The 12,200-nt window shown below is 37.0% G+C and overlaps 1 protein-coding gene across 16 annotated transcripts in view; it reads left to right on the top strand.

Annotated features, from left to right (window-relative positions):
• The window catches only part of Map2k5 (mitogen-activated protein kinase kinase 5), a 243,479-nt gene that overhangs the window by 121,312 nt on the left and 109,967 nt on the right, over positions 1-12,200 (top strand). For all 16 annotated transcript variants that reach the window (XR_007343974.1, XM_015480492.2, XM_048793802.1 and 13 more), the window contains 2 exons: positions 10,820-10,893; positions 11,857-11,907. Coding sequence is in view for 15 of the 16 variants with exons in the window: in XM_015480492.2 (XP_015335978.1) it covers positions 10,820-10,893; positions 11,857-11,907 (125 nt within the window). In the remaining variant the exon portion in view is untranslated. The remainder of the gene's footprint in view (positions 1-10,819; positions 10,894-11,856; positions 11,908-12,200) is intronic.

The following is a 12,200-nucleotide window of genomic DNA, read 5'->3' as shown; positions in this document are numbered from 1 at the left end:
CTTTTATATTGCATTGTGGTTTTCTCTTAAGTGCATTCCTGTTGTGCACAGATGAATTTGTAATGCAGAATATCAGCATAGTCTATATTTAATTGTACCTGCTGTTCTCATTCATTAGAATGTGGTCCCCAAGAAATAACTACATAGATATATTGGTTGTTGTCTTTTCACAAGACAATTAAGCAATGAAAGAGTATTGCTGAAGCGCCCTGGCACAGCGCTAGGAGAGGTTACTAAGAGTGGAGTCCTGCGTTCTCTGGCTCCTCCTGAACTGAGAGTAGCTTCCTGGCATACAAGCAAGCAATGCAATCGCTTAATAGAGGGAAGAAGTTGAAGAGAAGTTTATTTTTGCTTCCAATATCACCCCACAACAGAGCCGCTTTCCACATTTTAAAATCCAACTCATGTTTTCTTAAGAATTGTACCATGCCTGCTTCTAAGAGCATTCAGAGTAAATTAAATATTTTAAACATAAAGGAAAACAGAGCAGAAGGGAGAAGTAGGAGATGTCACCAGCATCTGATGCGAATATACCATGCCAAAAGGAGTCTTCAGTTTGTATGGTTTTCTTTTTCTGACAGAAAAAACACCTAGTATATCCTTTAGAACCAGTCTTATCAGAAAGTTGACTTGCAAGCCCCTATTCAGAATGCACTGGCTAACTCTTAACTGTAGTTTTGTGAACAAGCTTTTATTTATCTGTTTTGAACAGCCCCCTCAGCTCCCAGCCAAATCCTGTCTGAGGGTAACTCCCCCCCTGACCCCTGATTATGTTGGGGGCAGAGGCTGGGCAGTGGGCGGAGAAGCTCTTTGTGAAGAGCTGCTGAAAGCATGAGCTCTTGAGGGCTCTGGCCTTTATTCACAAGCTTGAGCTTGATGCTGTTTGTGTGGACTGTTTAATGGCTAATTGATGCAGCATGTGTAAAGATATAGTTTCCTGCATGAGACAGTTATGGGTGGCAACATGAGTTGTCTCAACATGATACCAATTTCCACAGTCAATTTGGTCAATTCAGTGGAAGGAAGAAAAACAGACAGTCCAGCCTAAAAATCAGTCAGAACAGTTACTGGAGGTTATTGAGACAACCTGGTTGGCTGACTGAGTTTTTCATGTTTGAACTGATGGTTTGTATTTTGTAGGCATAGCCTTTGCCATTTGGGGAAATAATCATAAATACACAAAAGTGACATTTTAAAGTTAGTATCTTTCTTTAAATATCTATAATTACAAGTTATTTAGACCTTCTAATACATACCAGTTTTGAGAGAATAACCGTGTGTGTGTGTGTGTGTGTGTGTGTATAATATTTTTAGGGTATATAAGAAGCTGATGTTTCATACTTTGTCATAGATAGAATAGAAAAGTGATCACCATGGTCACAAAGCACCCACAAAACTATGGCTTATCAGTTAGTCTTTTGGTAATAAATAATGTTTATGATAAATCAGGTTGCATCTTCAGGCTGTTTTTTTAAAAACAGCTGTATTAGTGATATGCAATTTATATGCCATAAAAGATATCCATTTTAAATATATGATTCAGTAGTTTTGAGTAAATTTGTAGAGTTGTACAATCATCACCATAATCTAGTTCTGGAACATTTACATCACCCAAAAAAAGGAGATCCCATACCCATTGTCAGGAAATCCCTGTCCGAGGCCCCTGTCCCCAGTCCCAGGGAACACTAATCTGTTTTCTAACTACAGATTTGCCCTTTCTGGACATTCTATGTAAGCAGAATCATGCAATATGAAGCCTTGTGCTTCTTCAGGTAGCACAATATTTTTGAGGTTGATCTATATTGAAGTATGTCAGTAGACCATTTATTTTTATTGCTGGATAGAGATATGTCACATTTTGTCTAATCATTTATAGACAAATAATGCTGATATTCACATGTAGTTTTTATGTGATTCCATTTTCCTTTCTCTGGGGTAGATACCTAGGAGTGTAATTAGTGTATTTCTTTAAATATTTGTAACCACAATCAGACAATCCAGTAGATATTAGTTTTGAGAAGTAACCATTTTGCCTTTGATGTATACTATGTGATCAGTGTAATTGACTCGTGTTTTATACTTTGTTAAAGGTACAATAAGATAATGACCACTGGTGGGGTTGTAGCTCGGTGGTAGAGTGCTTGCTTAGCATGTGTGAGACACTGGGTTCGATTCTCAGCACCACACATAAATTTTTTAAAAAAAGGTCCACTGACAACTGAAACAAATATTAAAAAAAAAAAAAGATAATGACCACAAAGCCAATATGGCAATGTTACACCCAATTTTCAATTTTTGAGACTGGGGCCTTGCTGTGTTGCCCAGGCTGACCTTGAATTCCTATGCTCAAACAGTCTTCCTGCCTCAGCCTCCTGAGTAGCTGGCACTAAAGGCAAACATCTACCTGGCTTATTAAACATAGGGCTTGTGTTTAATTTTCAAAGACACTTTAAGATTGATTTTTGCAGTTGCAGGCTCCTATAGAAAATCACCCATTATCATCCTCAGCAAGGCACAGACCCTGTTTGTGGGCTCAACATTCTTCCAGCTCCCTGGTATTTTTCTTATCATCTTCTTAGCCCTTCACATCATTGGACAGAACTGCATCATAACCACCTATTATTCACTTGGACTATACTACTACTGCAACTCAGTCATTATATCAGCTTACTGTGACATCCCACAGAAGGAGCCGGAAAACATTGTGACAAGAGATACTGGATATGATTGGATAATTGTTAACTTTCGTGTTATCCCAGCTGAATAGAACTTGCCATTCTGGAAGAAGCCTCCCCTCAGTTGCAGCTGGTGTATTGAAAGTTAACCTCACTTAGCATTAGGGTCCAGTCAAATATATTAGAAGATCCAAAAAAAGGTGGGAATCATTGTCATTTCCAGTTCTGCAAAATAATAGCTTATAGTATATCTTGTGTATTTAAGTATACAAAGTGTTCTTTCCATTCATTTGATTTATTCAACAGTTCATTGAGCGCTAATTAGTGCCAGTTAGACTAAACATAGTCTCATTTAATTCTTGTAACCACTTTGTCAGTGTAGGAAGATAAGATATCTGGATATAGTAAGATATAATCAGATGTCAATATATCATATATAAGATTGGGTTTTATCTGATTTTCCCACACTGATAAGGTAGTTTTTCAGTGAGAGTTCAAGGTTGTTTTGAGAATTAAGTCAGACTGTGCTGAGCACTAAGCATGTGAGCATGGGTGTGTGTATGTATATACACACATGTGCTCAGAGGCTTGAACAGTTTGTCTAGTGTCACAGTCAATCTTGGATTAAGTCCATAGGCCATTTCCCATGATATTATCTGACCAACAAGAACCTGTTCTAACTCCTGTAAAAACTACTCTTCAGAGAATGACTATTTTCTTTCTAAAATGAAAGATGATGAGGAATATCATTAAAAATGGGTCACTTTGCATTGTATTTTTGTCTCTTTCTCCAACACAATATTGACCTATTAGCCAAGATGAATTAAAACCAAACTTCAAATTAAGGAACACCAAAACATGACTGTTCCATTCTTAGTGCTAAAGGGAATGAAAGTAAATTTGGTTTTTCAGTAAAGGCTATGTCTTGCAAAAGAAGAAGCATATTTCTCTTTAGTGGTGTGAAAGGACCTATAATTCTAGGCTTCTACATACCTCATTTGTATTTTCTTTGAGAAAATGTGTCTCAGTTAAAATCAATGCCCTACTATTCATTTAAGCTCCCTTGCCTTCAATAAAACTAATTGATAAACCCTAATAATTAATGGCCTGATTAAACCACAATGACTTACATCTGCCCTGATGATTCCCATTTATAATCAGTCACTTTAATGACTCATCTTTTCTGCGCTTTGCTTACAGAAGAAAGGCTATGATGTTTTAAGTGAGCTGAATGTAAAGCTGTATGCCTTCAATTGCTATTTGTTTTCCATAACTTGATATTGCATTAAAATAAGCATAGATATAGCTACTTCCTTAAAAGTAATCTTTCTGCCTAATCAGATGTGCTATTGTCTATGGCTTTGAAAAGCAAACAAAATCATATCATTTTTAGCAATCCTGGAGCTATTCTTGAGAGTTTTAGAATTTGCATATTTTAAATGAAACTTGAAGTAGTCAGTGTGGTGGCTTCATACCTCAGATATCGTGTGGAATATTATAATGGAGGAACAAGCAGAATTTAAATTAAGGGAACTGTGCTTAGTCCAACATTTAAAGGGATTCTTTTTGCTTTCCATTCTGCCTAGTGAATTCAGATTTAGCTTAACTATATAAAGTTCTAATATAATTTATATTCCATTTACCTCAAAAAGGATTTAAGTGACTTATGAGATCAAAACAATGAGCAAGAGACAAAAATAAAATTTTAAATGGAAGGGATATTTCCACTTCTACCTATGGAGGAATCACTACTATGAGACTTGCCTTCTGCCAACAATTAGGAAACTGAACAGCATGTATGAAACAACTGTCTTCAGACATTAGGCAGTAAGCAGTGTGGGAATCCCTGGGAAGCAAGTAAGATGAGCCTGTTTTCAGCCTTTCCACCTGCAGACCCACTCAGAGCCCAGAGATCTTACTGAGCTAAAGAGACAGAGTTTGGAGTTTAGAGTCCAGAATGGCTAGCCTTCACAGGGAGAGTCTTAGAGAGAGTCAGTAGCTATGCAAAGAAAAAATTCTAGAATTTGTGTAGGAGTGTCCTTGAATCTTTGACAAAGTGGTAATCTCTATTCATAGTGTAAAACCTTACAAAACTAGACAAAAAGCTACTATTCGGGTAAGAAAATTTCTGGGGAATTGTAAGTCAAGCAATTTCCAAAGCTTATACAAGGTTGAGAATCTTCTATTTTCAACCACCCTATGTGGCGCGTTCTCACCAAATACTTTGGAACATTCAGGAGAAATATTAGAGGGAGTATGCCTTAGTAGTGAGGTTAAACTAGAATAGAAATTATTCTAGATTCTCCATAAATCAAAGCTCTAAAATAAGCCTTAAAATGACTCAGCTATCTGCATGTTACTTAATTATATTGGCAATATCAAGGCCAACACTTTTAAAAGAATTACAGCAAAATTCAGTATTCAATAATATAAGACTCACATTATCTGGCATCCAAATAAAAGAACTTTTTCTTTTATTATGGATGAAAGACCATAATAAGGAGAAAAGCCAGTCGGTAGAAACAAACCACCCACCTACACACCAGAGATAATGGGCTTTGGAGTAATTACAAAAGTTATAAATATGCTCAAGGAATTCAAAGAAAACATGAGCACAATGAGGAGAGAAATGGATGATGTAAAAGACAATGAAGTGGAACATATAGAAATGAAAAATAAAAATGGAATATCTGAAATAAAATTCTACTTGATAAAATTAATAGTGGGTTAGACATTACCAAAAAAATGATGATCTTGAAGTTAGAAATATAGAAATTATCCAAAATTTATATTAATATAGAATTCCCCTTTCTACTATTAGAGAAAAGAGATTTTTAAAAAATGAGCCCAGCTGGGTGACTTTTGAGACAATATCTAGAAGTCTAAGGTATATGTGTAATTGAGTTTTGAAAGGAGAGAGAAAAGGTGGGGGTGAGGGGATGATTTGAATAAAATAATGGCCTAAATCTTTTTGAATTTGGTGAACTTATGAATCTACAGCTATAAGTTCAAGATAAACATGCAATCACACCAAAGCACCTCAAAATAAAAATTTTGAAGACCAGTGATTAAATAGAAAATATTTAAAATATTCAGAGAAAATACAACACATTAAAATATGAACAACAGCAGACTTCTTGCAGGAAGCAATGCAAGCCAGAAAATAATGGAAAGACATCTTTAAAGACATTGAAAGAAAAAAGAGCTGTCAATCCAGAGTTCTGTCTATTCATTTATGTGCAGGTTATGGTTGCTTTTGTACTACAGCAGATGAACTTGAGTAGTTACAACAAACATTGATGATTTTCAAGTCCTCAAATACTTATTTTATGGCTCTTTGAAGAAAAAAGTTTGCCAGCTTCTGGCTTAGAAGCCATTAGGAGAAATTAGTGAATGCTGAGGCAAGTGGTGGGGGAGACTCAACTGACCCAAAGAAAGCAGGAAATGAAGAAAAAAGGAACCGTGAACACATGGGACAAATGGTCAGATGGTACATTTGAACTCGATCATATCAATAATCATATCAAATATAAATGGCAGACTGGGGTTGTGGCTCAGTGGTAGAGCACTTGCCTAGCATGCATGAGGCACTGGGTTAGATTCCCAGCACTACATTTAAAAAAATAAATAAATAAACAAAAAATAAATATAAATGGGTTAAGCAGTCCAATTAAAAACACAAATGTCAAGACTGTTTTAAAAAAAAAGACTCAACTTTATACTGTTTTCAAGACTCTATTTTAAATATAATGACAAACTTGTAAAACTGCAAAAATGGCTGCACTAAAATTTATTTTTAAAAACAAAAAAAAATGTTTATTTCAAAAAATAAAATGAAACAAGAAAAGAAATTTGAGATATCCTGAACATCTGAGGAAAAAGTAGTGAGTTAGATAGGTCTTTTTAATTGCTGGCCTGAAGACCAGGTTGTACTGGATCAGTTTTCTTTGTAGATCTGGAGTAGAACGAAAAAAATAAAAACAAAAACTATTTTTTTAAAAGCACAGTCAGGCTTTGGAGCTATTAAGTTGCATAACTCTCATTATCTTTATTATAAGAATAATGGCAGTTGGTCAGAAGGAGCATCATATTTAGGCAATGGGCAAGCAACACTATGATCCTGAACTCTCTCATGAGCAGTATTTTTGGTCAAAGAATATACCACCAACTCCTTGATCAGCATGCTCCTGGAGGCCAGAGACAGGGTCTTCTTCATGTTTCTCCCCACAGTACCTAAAACCATTATCTGACATATGTATGGTAAAGCATCAATAAATATTTATTGAATGAGTATTTTTGAATGATGTGGACTCATCTCAGAATGAAGAATGTCATTTAGAAATATTTTCATTCTGAAGTGTATTCCATTAAGTGGCAAAGACGCAATTCCTTTTCAGGTCAAATTCATTCCTTGTCTGGGTATGTTAGCCCATCTCTTCAATACAGATGACATTCCTTAACCATTTGCTCAACAAATATTGTTTCCTGTATATACCAGATGCCATTTTAGAAATAACATAAAGCAGATCAAGTGTGCATTCATGGAGCTTCCCCTCAAGAGAAAATGACCAGTAATTAACAGACTTACGTGTAGAGATGCAGGGTGTTGATAAATGGTAAATGTTAAGAGGGTTGAACTAGAAGCAAAGGGAAGGGGACATCAGGACCTGGAATGTGGCTAGTTAGGGAGGCTTCTCTTTAAAAGGGAACATTTGAGCAAAAAGGTCAAGGAAGTGAGGGAGTAAGCAGTGCATGTATGTGGGAGCAGAGTGTCCAGGGATGGATCCACAGGGTGGGAGCGTGCCTGGCAGGGAGGCCAGTGAGGTAAAGCAGTGAGCTGGGAGAGAGTGAGGCCGGGAGCAGAGGTAGGGCAGCGCGCGCAGGCCCTAGAGACCCAAGGAGGACTTCACACTTGCAATGAGTGGGGAAGTCATTGGAGGTTTTAGGCAGAGAAGGGTGTGGTCTCATTTATGTTTTAAAGGGTCACTTGAGTTGCTGCGTTGAACACAGACTGTTGTAAAGCAAGTGTAAAAATAGGGAGACTGGTTCAGTAGGCTTGTGGAGGAATGAGTGCAGATGGACTGGCAAAATATTTCCTCATAAGTTTTAAATTGGTTTTACAGTTCTACTCACTAGGCTTGAAAACCATTTTCCTTTAGCTAGTATTTTACTCAAATATAGCTTTAATTGCTATAGTCACAATGGTAATTATTCCCTAAATATGATAAAATATATCACTTTTGTAGGTTAGTTGATTACCAGTTGCTAATGCCTTACATTTGTAGAGTGTTTGGCAGTTTTAAAAGCAATTTTATATTCAGTGTCTCTTCTAACCCTCACAGTTCTTTAAGATTGATACACTATTCTCTTCTTAGAAACTAAAATATCACATGGTAAGTCCAAAGTCATATGCCAAGTTTATGGCAGAGTCCAAAAAAACTAAAACCCAGGTCTTCTGTCTGGCAGATTGAATCCACTGAAATTGTTTAAAGAGTTATATTCAAATTATGCCTCAAGATATTACTGGGAAAGAGAGCATTTATATTAGCAAATTTAATATATTGTTTAAAAAACCATTAACCAGTGAGCAAGATACTGTGCTCAGAAGGAATACGTTCTAAAATGTAGGAAGCATATTCCTACCCTACAAACTTACTCCTTGGAGTGACGATATCTGTAACAGATCATCTAGTAAAATGTGATATGCTCAGTTCCAAATAAATGGTTAGGACAGCAGATGGTGCAACCATTCAAAGGAAGTCATGATTTTAGTGGCCTGAGAAAAAAGTCTAGCTGTTTGGTTTTTAGGGCAGCAGGGAGGCAGGTCCTTGAGATGAAGGATGGGCAGGATTCAAGTAGTCAGAAAATATGAAGAAAGGGTTTATAAACCAGGGACTGGGAGAGAAATGATGAAAACAGCATGAACAAGGCTCAACAATGGCATTTTTACTTTGAGGCAAAGTAAAGTTTGGTTTGAGAATGACTGCATGTCTAGTACTTTTATGTGTACTCCTACAAACAGGGGTGGAGAGAGGAATGTGCAAACACAATGCCGAGGCTTTTCTTAGAGCTGGATAGTACAGCTACTGCTGGACAAATGCACTCGCCTTTGAGATTATAGTCTAGCAGTTTGGTTTTTTATTTTTTCTCTCTACTGATCAAGTGTGTGTCTCTAATTAAAGCTAAATATTTGCTACTTTGAGCATACCTTATGATTTCCATGTAGCCCCCTCTAGGAGCCCAAAATATTTGTTCATGATCTGTCTCCATCTTGTGTGGTAGCTTCAGAGTATGTTAGGATGTCAGTATGTAAGACAGCCTGTTGTCTAAAAGAAAAATACACAAAAGTTGAGGGCCTATAATGAGAATTAGATTTAGAAAAGAAGACAAGGCTACATAGAATTTAAGATTTGTTTCAGTTCAACAAACATGGATTGTGTGTGCTGTGGCTGTCTGTGATGTGCTGGGCTTACTACGGGGGCACACTGGAAAGCATGACCCCATTCTTAAGGAGTAGGTGGGGTTATGCCCAGCATATTTAACTTCCTCCTTAAGGAAAGAAAGCATGTAGTGAAAGTGGTATATTTAAGGTTTGGTGTAAGGGGTGTAAGAATGATATTGAAATCAGGAAAAGCTGGAAGTTGAGAGACCAGCTGATAAGAGAGTTTATGCCTATCCCAGCACATCAACTTGTCATCAGAGTCCCCCCAGTGTGGTCACAGTGTGTGTCATCTGAAGAGCATACCACAGACACACGTTCTACAATTGACCCCACATCACTGAAACAAGATATCAACATAAAATAGTATTTTGAGCTCATGGTTTCCATCCATTTATTCACTCGTCCATTCAAAAAACATTTATTAAGCACTTATATATGCCTACCACTCTTCCAGGGGCTGAGGATACAGTAGTAAATAAAGGCAAAATCCGTGCCTTTGTGGAGTTTACATTCTAGTGTCAGGCCACACTGAGTAAGAAAATGCCAGCATATCTCCTGTCACATAGTAAAGAGGGTTTAATAGTTATCAGTTACTGAGTTTGAAGTTGAAATTTGAATTAAATACCTACTCTTGGCAAGATACTGGCTGGGGTACCTTTTTGCAAAGTGGAGGGTTGGAGCAAATTAACTCATTCGTAAATAAATGTTGAAATGTTATATCAAAAAAAGTATGAATCTCTTGTTCAGATTTGAAGTAGTTAAATATAACCAGTTGTCTGCCGTAGACCATTTTTGCCATTAAAGATGAAGTGTCAAAGCAGTTTCTGTGTACCATAAAAAGTGGTGTGCTCTTGTCTTGCTTGGATGGTTTTTGTGACCTCCCTGAATTCCAGAAAAGGCTCATTGTTGTTGGTGAGGCTGCTTCACAGAAACCCTTTGTGTCATGACTTACCACTGACTGCCTTGGTGAAAACTATGTCAATCCTTTTGTTAAGTATAATAGCAGTCAAAAATGATGTCAGGGAAGAAAGGGATAAAATAAAGGCTGATGGGTATGTGCACACATACACACATCTTTTACGTCAGTTTCTGAGCATTATCTGAAGTTGCATTTGTCATGGGAAACACAGGAAACAGCAACAGCACATTCATTTTCTCATTGTTTCCTTCGGATGTGACCTGTTACCAACAACATAGGAGTGATTTTTTTTTTTTCTTTGTTGGCTTCCTTTCGACCTTACTACCAAAGATAGAAGGGATAGATTGTTGGTTACACAATTTGAGTAAAGCTAATCATTTTTGTGCAGATTCTTGGCAAGAAAATTTATATATATAATATATAATCATACACACACACACGATCCTGAAAGACTGGGTATAGGATGATGGGTATATTTACTATTGTCAGAAGCCAAGATTTGATTTGACTTTCACTTGAAATAAACCCTTGCTTCTGTAGAAACCAGGAATGGGTAGAAATGGGGGATCTTACATTTTGCCTCCAAATAAAATACTTGCATTAAATTTGTGATTCGAATTTTGGGTGAGCATATGATGTCATTTTCTGCAGTGTGGTATGATGTGTGTGTGTGTGTGTGTGTGTGTGTGAGAGAGAGAGAGAGAGAGAGAGAGAGAAAATGCCTTTAAAAACCAGCCCTGTGGATACAGAATGGGTTATGCAAGCTTTTCTGGTCTCTTTTAGATGTGAAGCCCTCCAACATGCTAGTAAACACAAGAGGCCAGGTCAAGCTGTGTGACTTTGGAGTGAGCACTCAGGTAGGTCTCTTTCCTCCCAGTGTACTCTCCCCTCTACAACATTCACTTTTTCTTTTCAATCTGCTGTCTGGGTTGAAAAATCACCTTGCTGCCAGACAAACAGAAACCGCATCCCTTCCTCGGCTGGGAGTGTGTTATTCATTTTTAATCTCTAAGCGAGTTTCTCTCATCAGAATATGATTGTTCATTGTTTAATGACAGTAAAAACTGCTGATATTGTAATTACTACTTACGAATAGCAAACTTCATTGATATGCAGCTTTGATATGAAAGCGTTTGGGCCAGACAAAAGGGAGGGCAGGGTGGAAGCTGTGCCTGGGGAGCCCAACTGGCCCACAATAAAAATTAATATTGGGAGCAACAATGGTGGAGGGCCATTACAATGTGCAGCACAAATTTTAATTAATTTCCATTTTGGGCCTCCCCTGAGAACCCCGGTGATAGTGACCCATGAGCGTGCTGTGATGTTGATTTGAATTGCAGCCACCTTTACTCCCAGCCAAACACGAAGACCAAAGCGAAGGTCATCGTTGTATTATGAGTTGTCAAAGTCTGTTATCCCTCCAGCGTATTTAGTGTTCATTTCATTCTAGTAATGCATGGGGCTTCATTCACATCTTGAGCCATCTGACTAAAAAATGAATGTGTTCAAATTTTACTTCAAATTGACTTTTTATATCAGGCGGGTTTGGGGTACTAAAGCGATAACGCATCCTGCTTAAGTGAATTGTTTAAGGTTATCTGCTATAAACTGGAATGCTGTGCTTGTTTAAATTGGAAATCACATTCAAAAGAAAAGAGAGATTTAATCATTTTTAATGCCTTTGTAGATAAATTTGTTCCATTTTACATAATTTTTAGTTGATTTATAGGAATGATGATTGTAGGTTAAATGAGGAATAATTGCCCATTTTATTTCCACATTATCTTTATATTGTTCTAACAGACTGTTTTGTCTCATAGCTGGTGAATTCTATAGCCAAGACGTATGTTGGAACAAATGCTTATATGGCGGTAAGTAAACTTATGCAAAAATAACATTTAAAACCAACATCTTTATCTTTATGTACTTGGTAATGTATAATTCTCGAATTAATTCCACAGCTTTAGCCTAGCAGATCATAAATTACAAAGTCAATCCAGTCAGGATCCAATTTTTAAATCTTTCCAAAATGCATGAGGGACTGCAGGGGAGCTATCAACTCATCTGACTCTGCTGACTTAACTAGTCGGTTTAAGTGTGAAATTGCTGAGTTTTGAAGTTTAATCCTACAGAAAAAAATGCACATTCTAGAATACTGGCTGCT

This window comes from Marmota marmota, unplaced genomic scaffold, assembly GCF_001458135.2.
Source record: "Marmota marmota marmota unplaced genomic scaffold, marMar, whole genome shotgun sequence".
Lineage (NCBI taxonomy): Eukaryota > Metazoa > Chordata > Mammalia > Rodentia > Sciuridae > Marmota > Marmota marmota.
The sequence above is the reverse complement of the archived record's forward strand: the minus strand, read 5'-3'. Positions and strand labels throughout refer to the sequence as shown.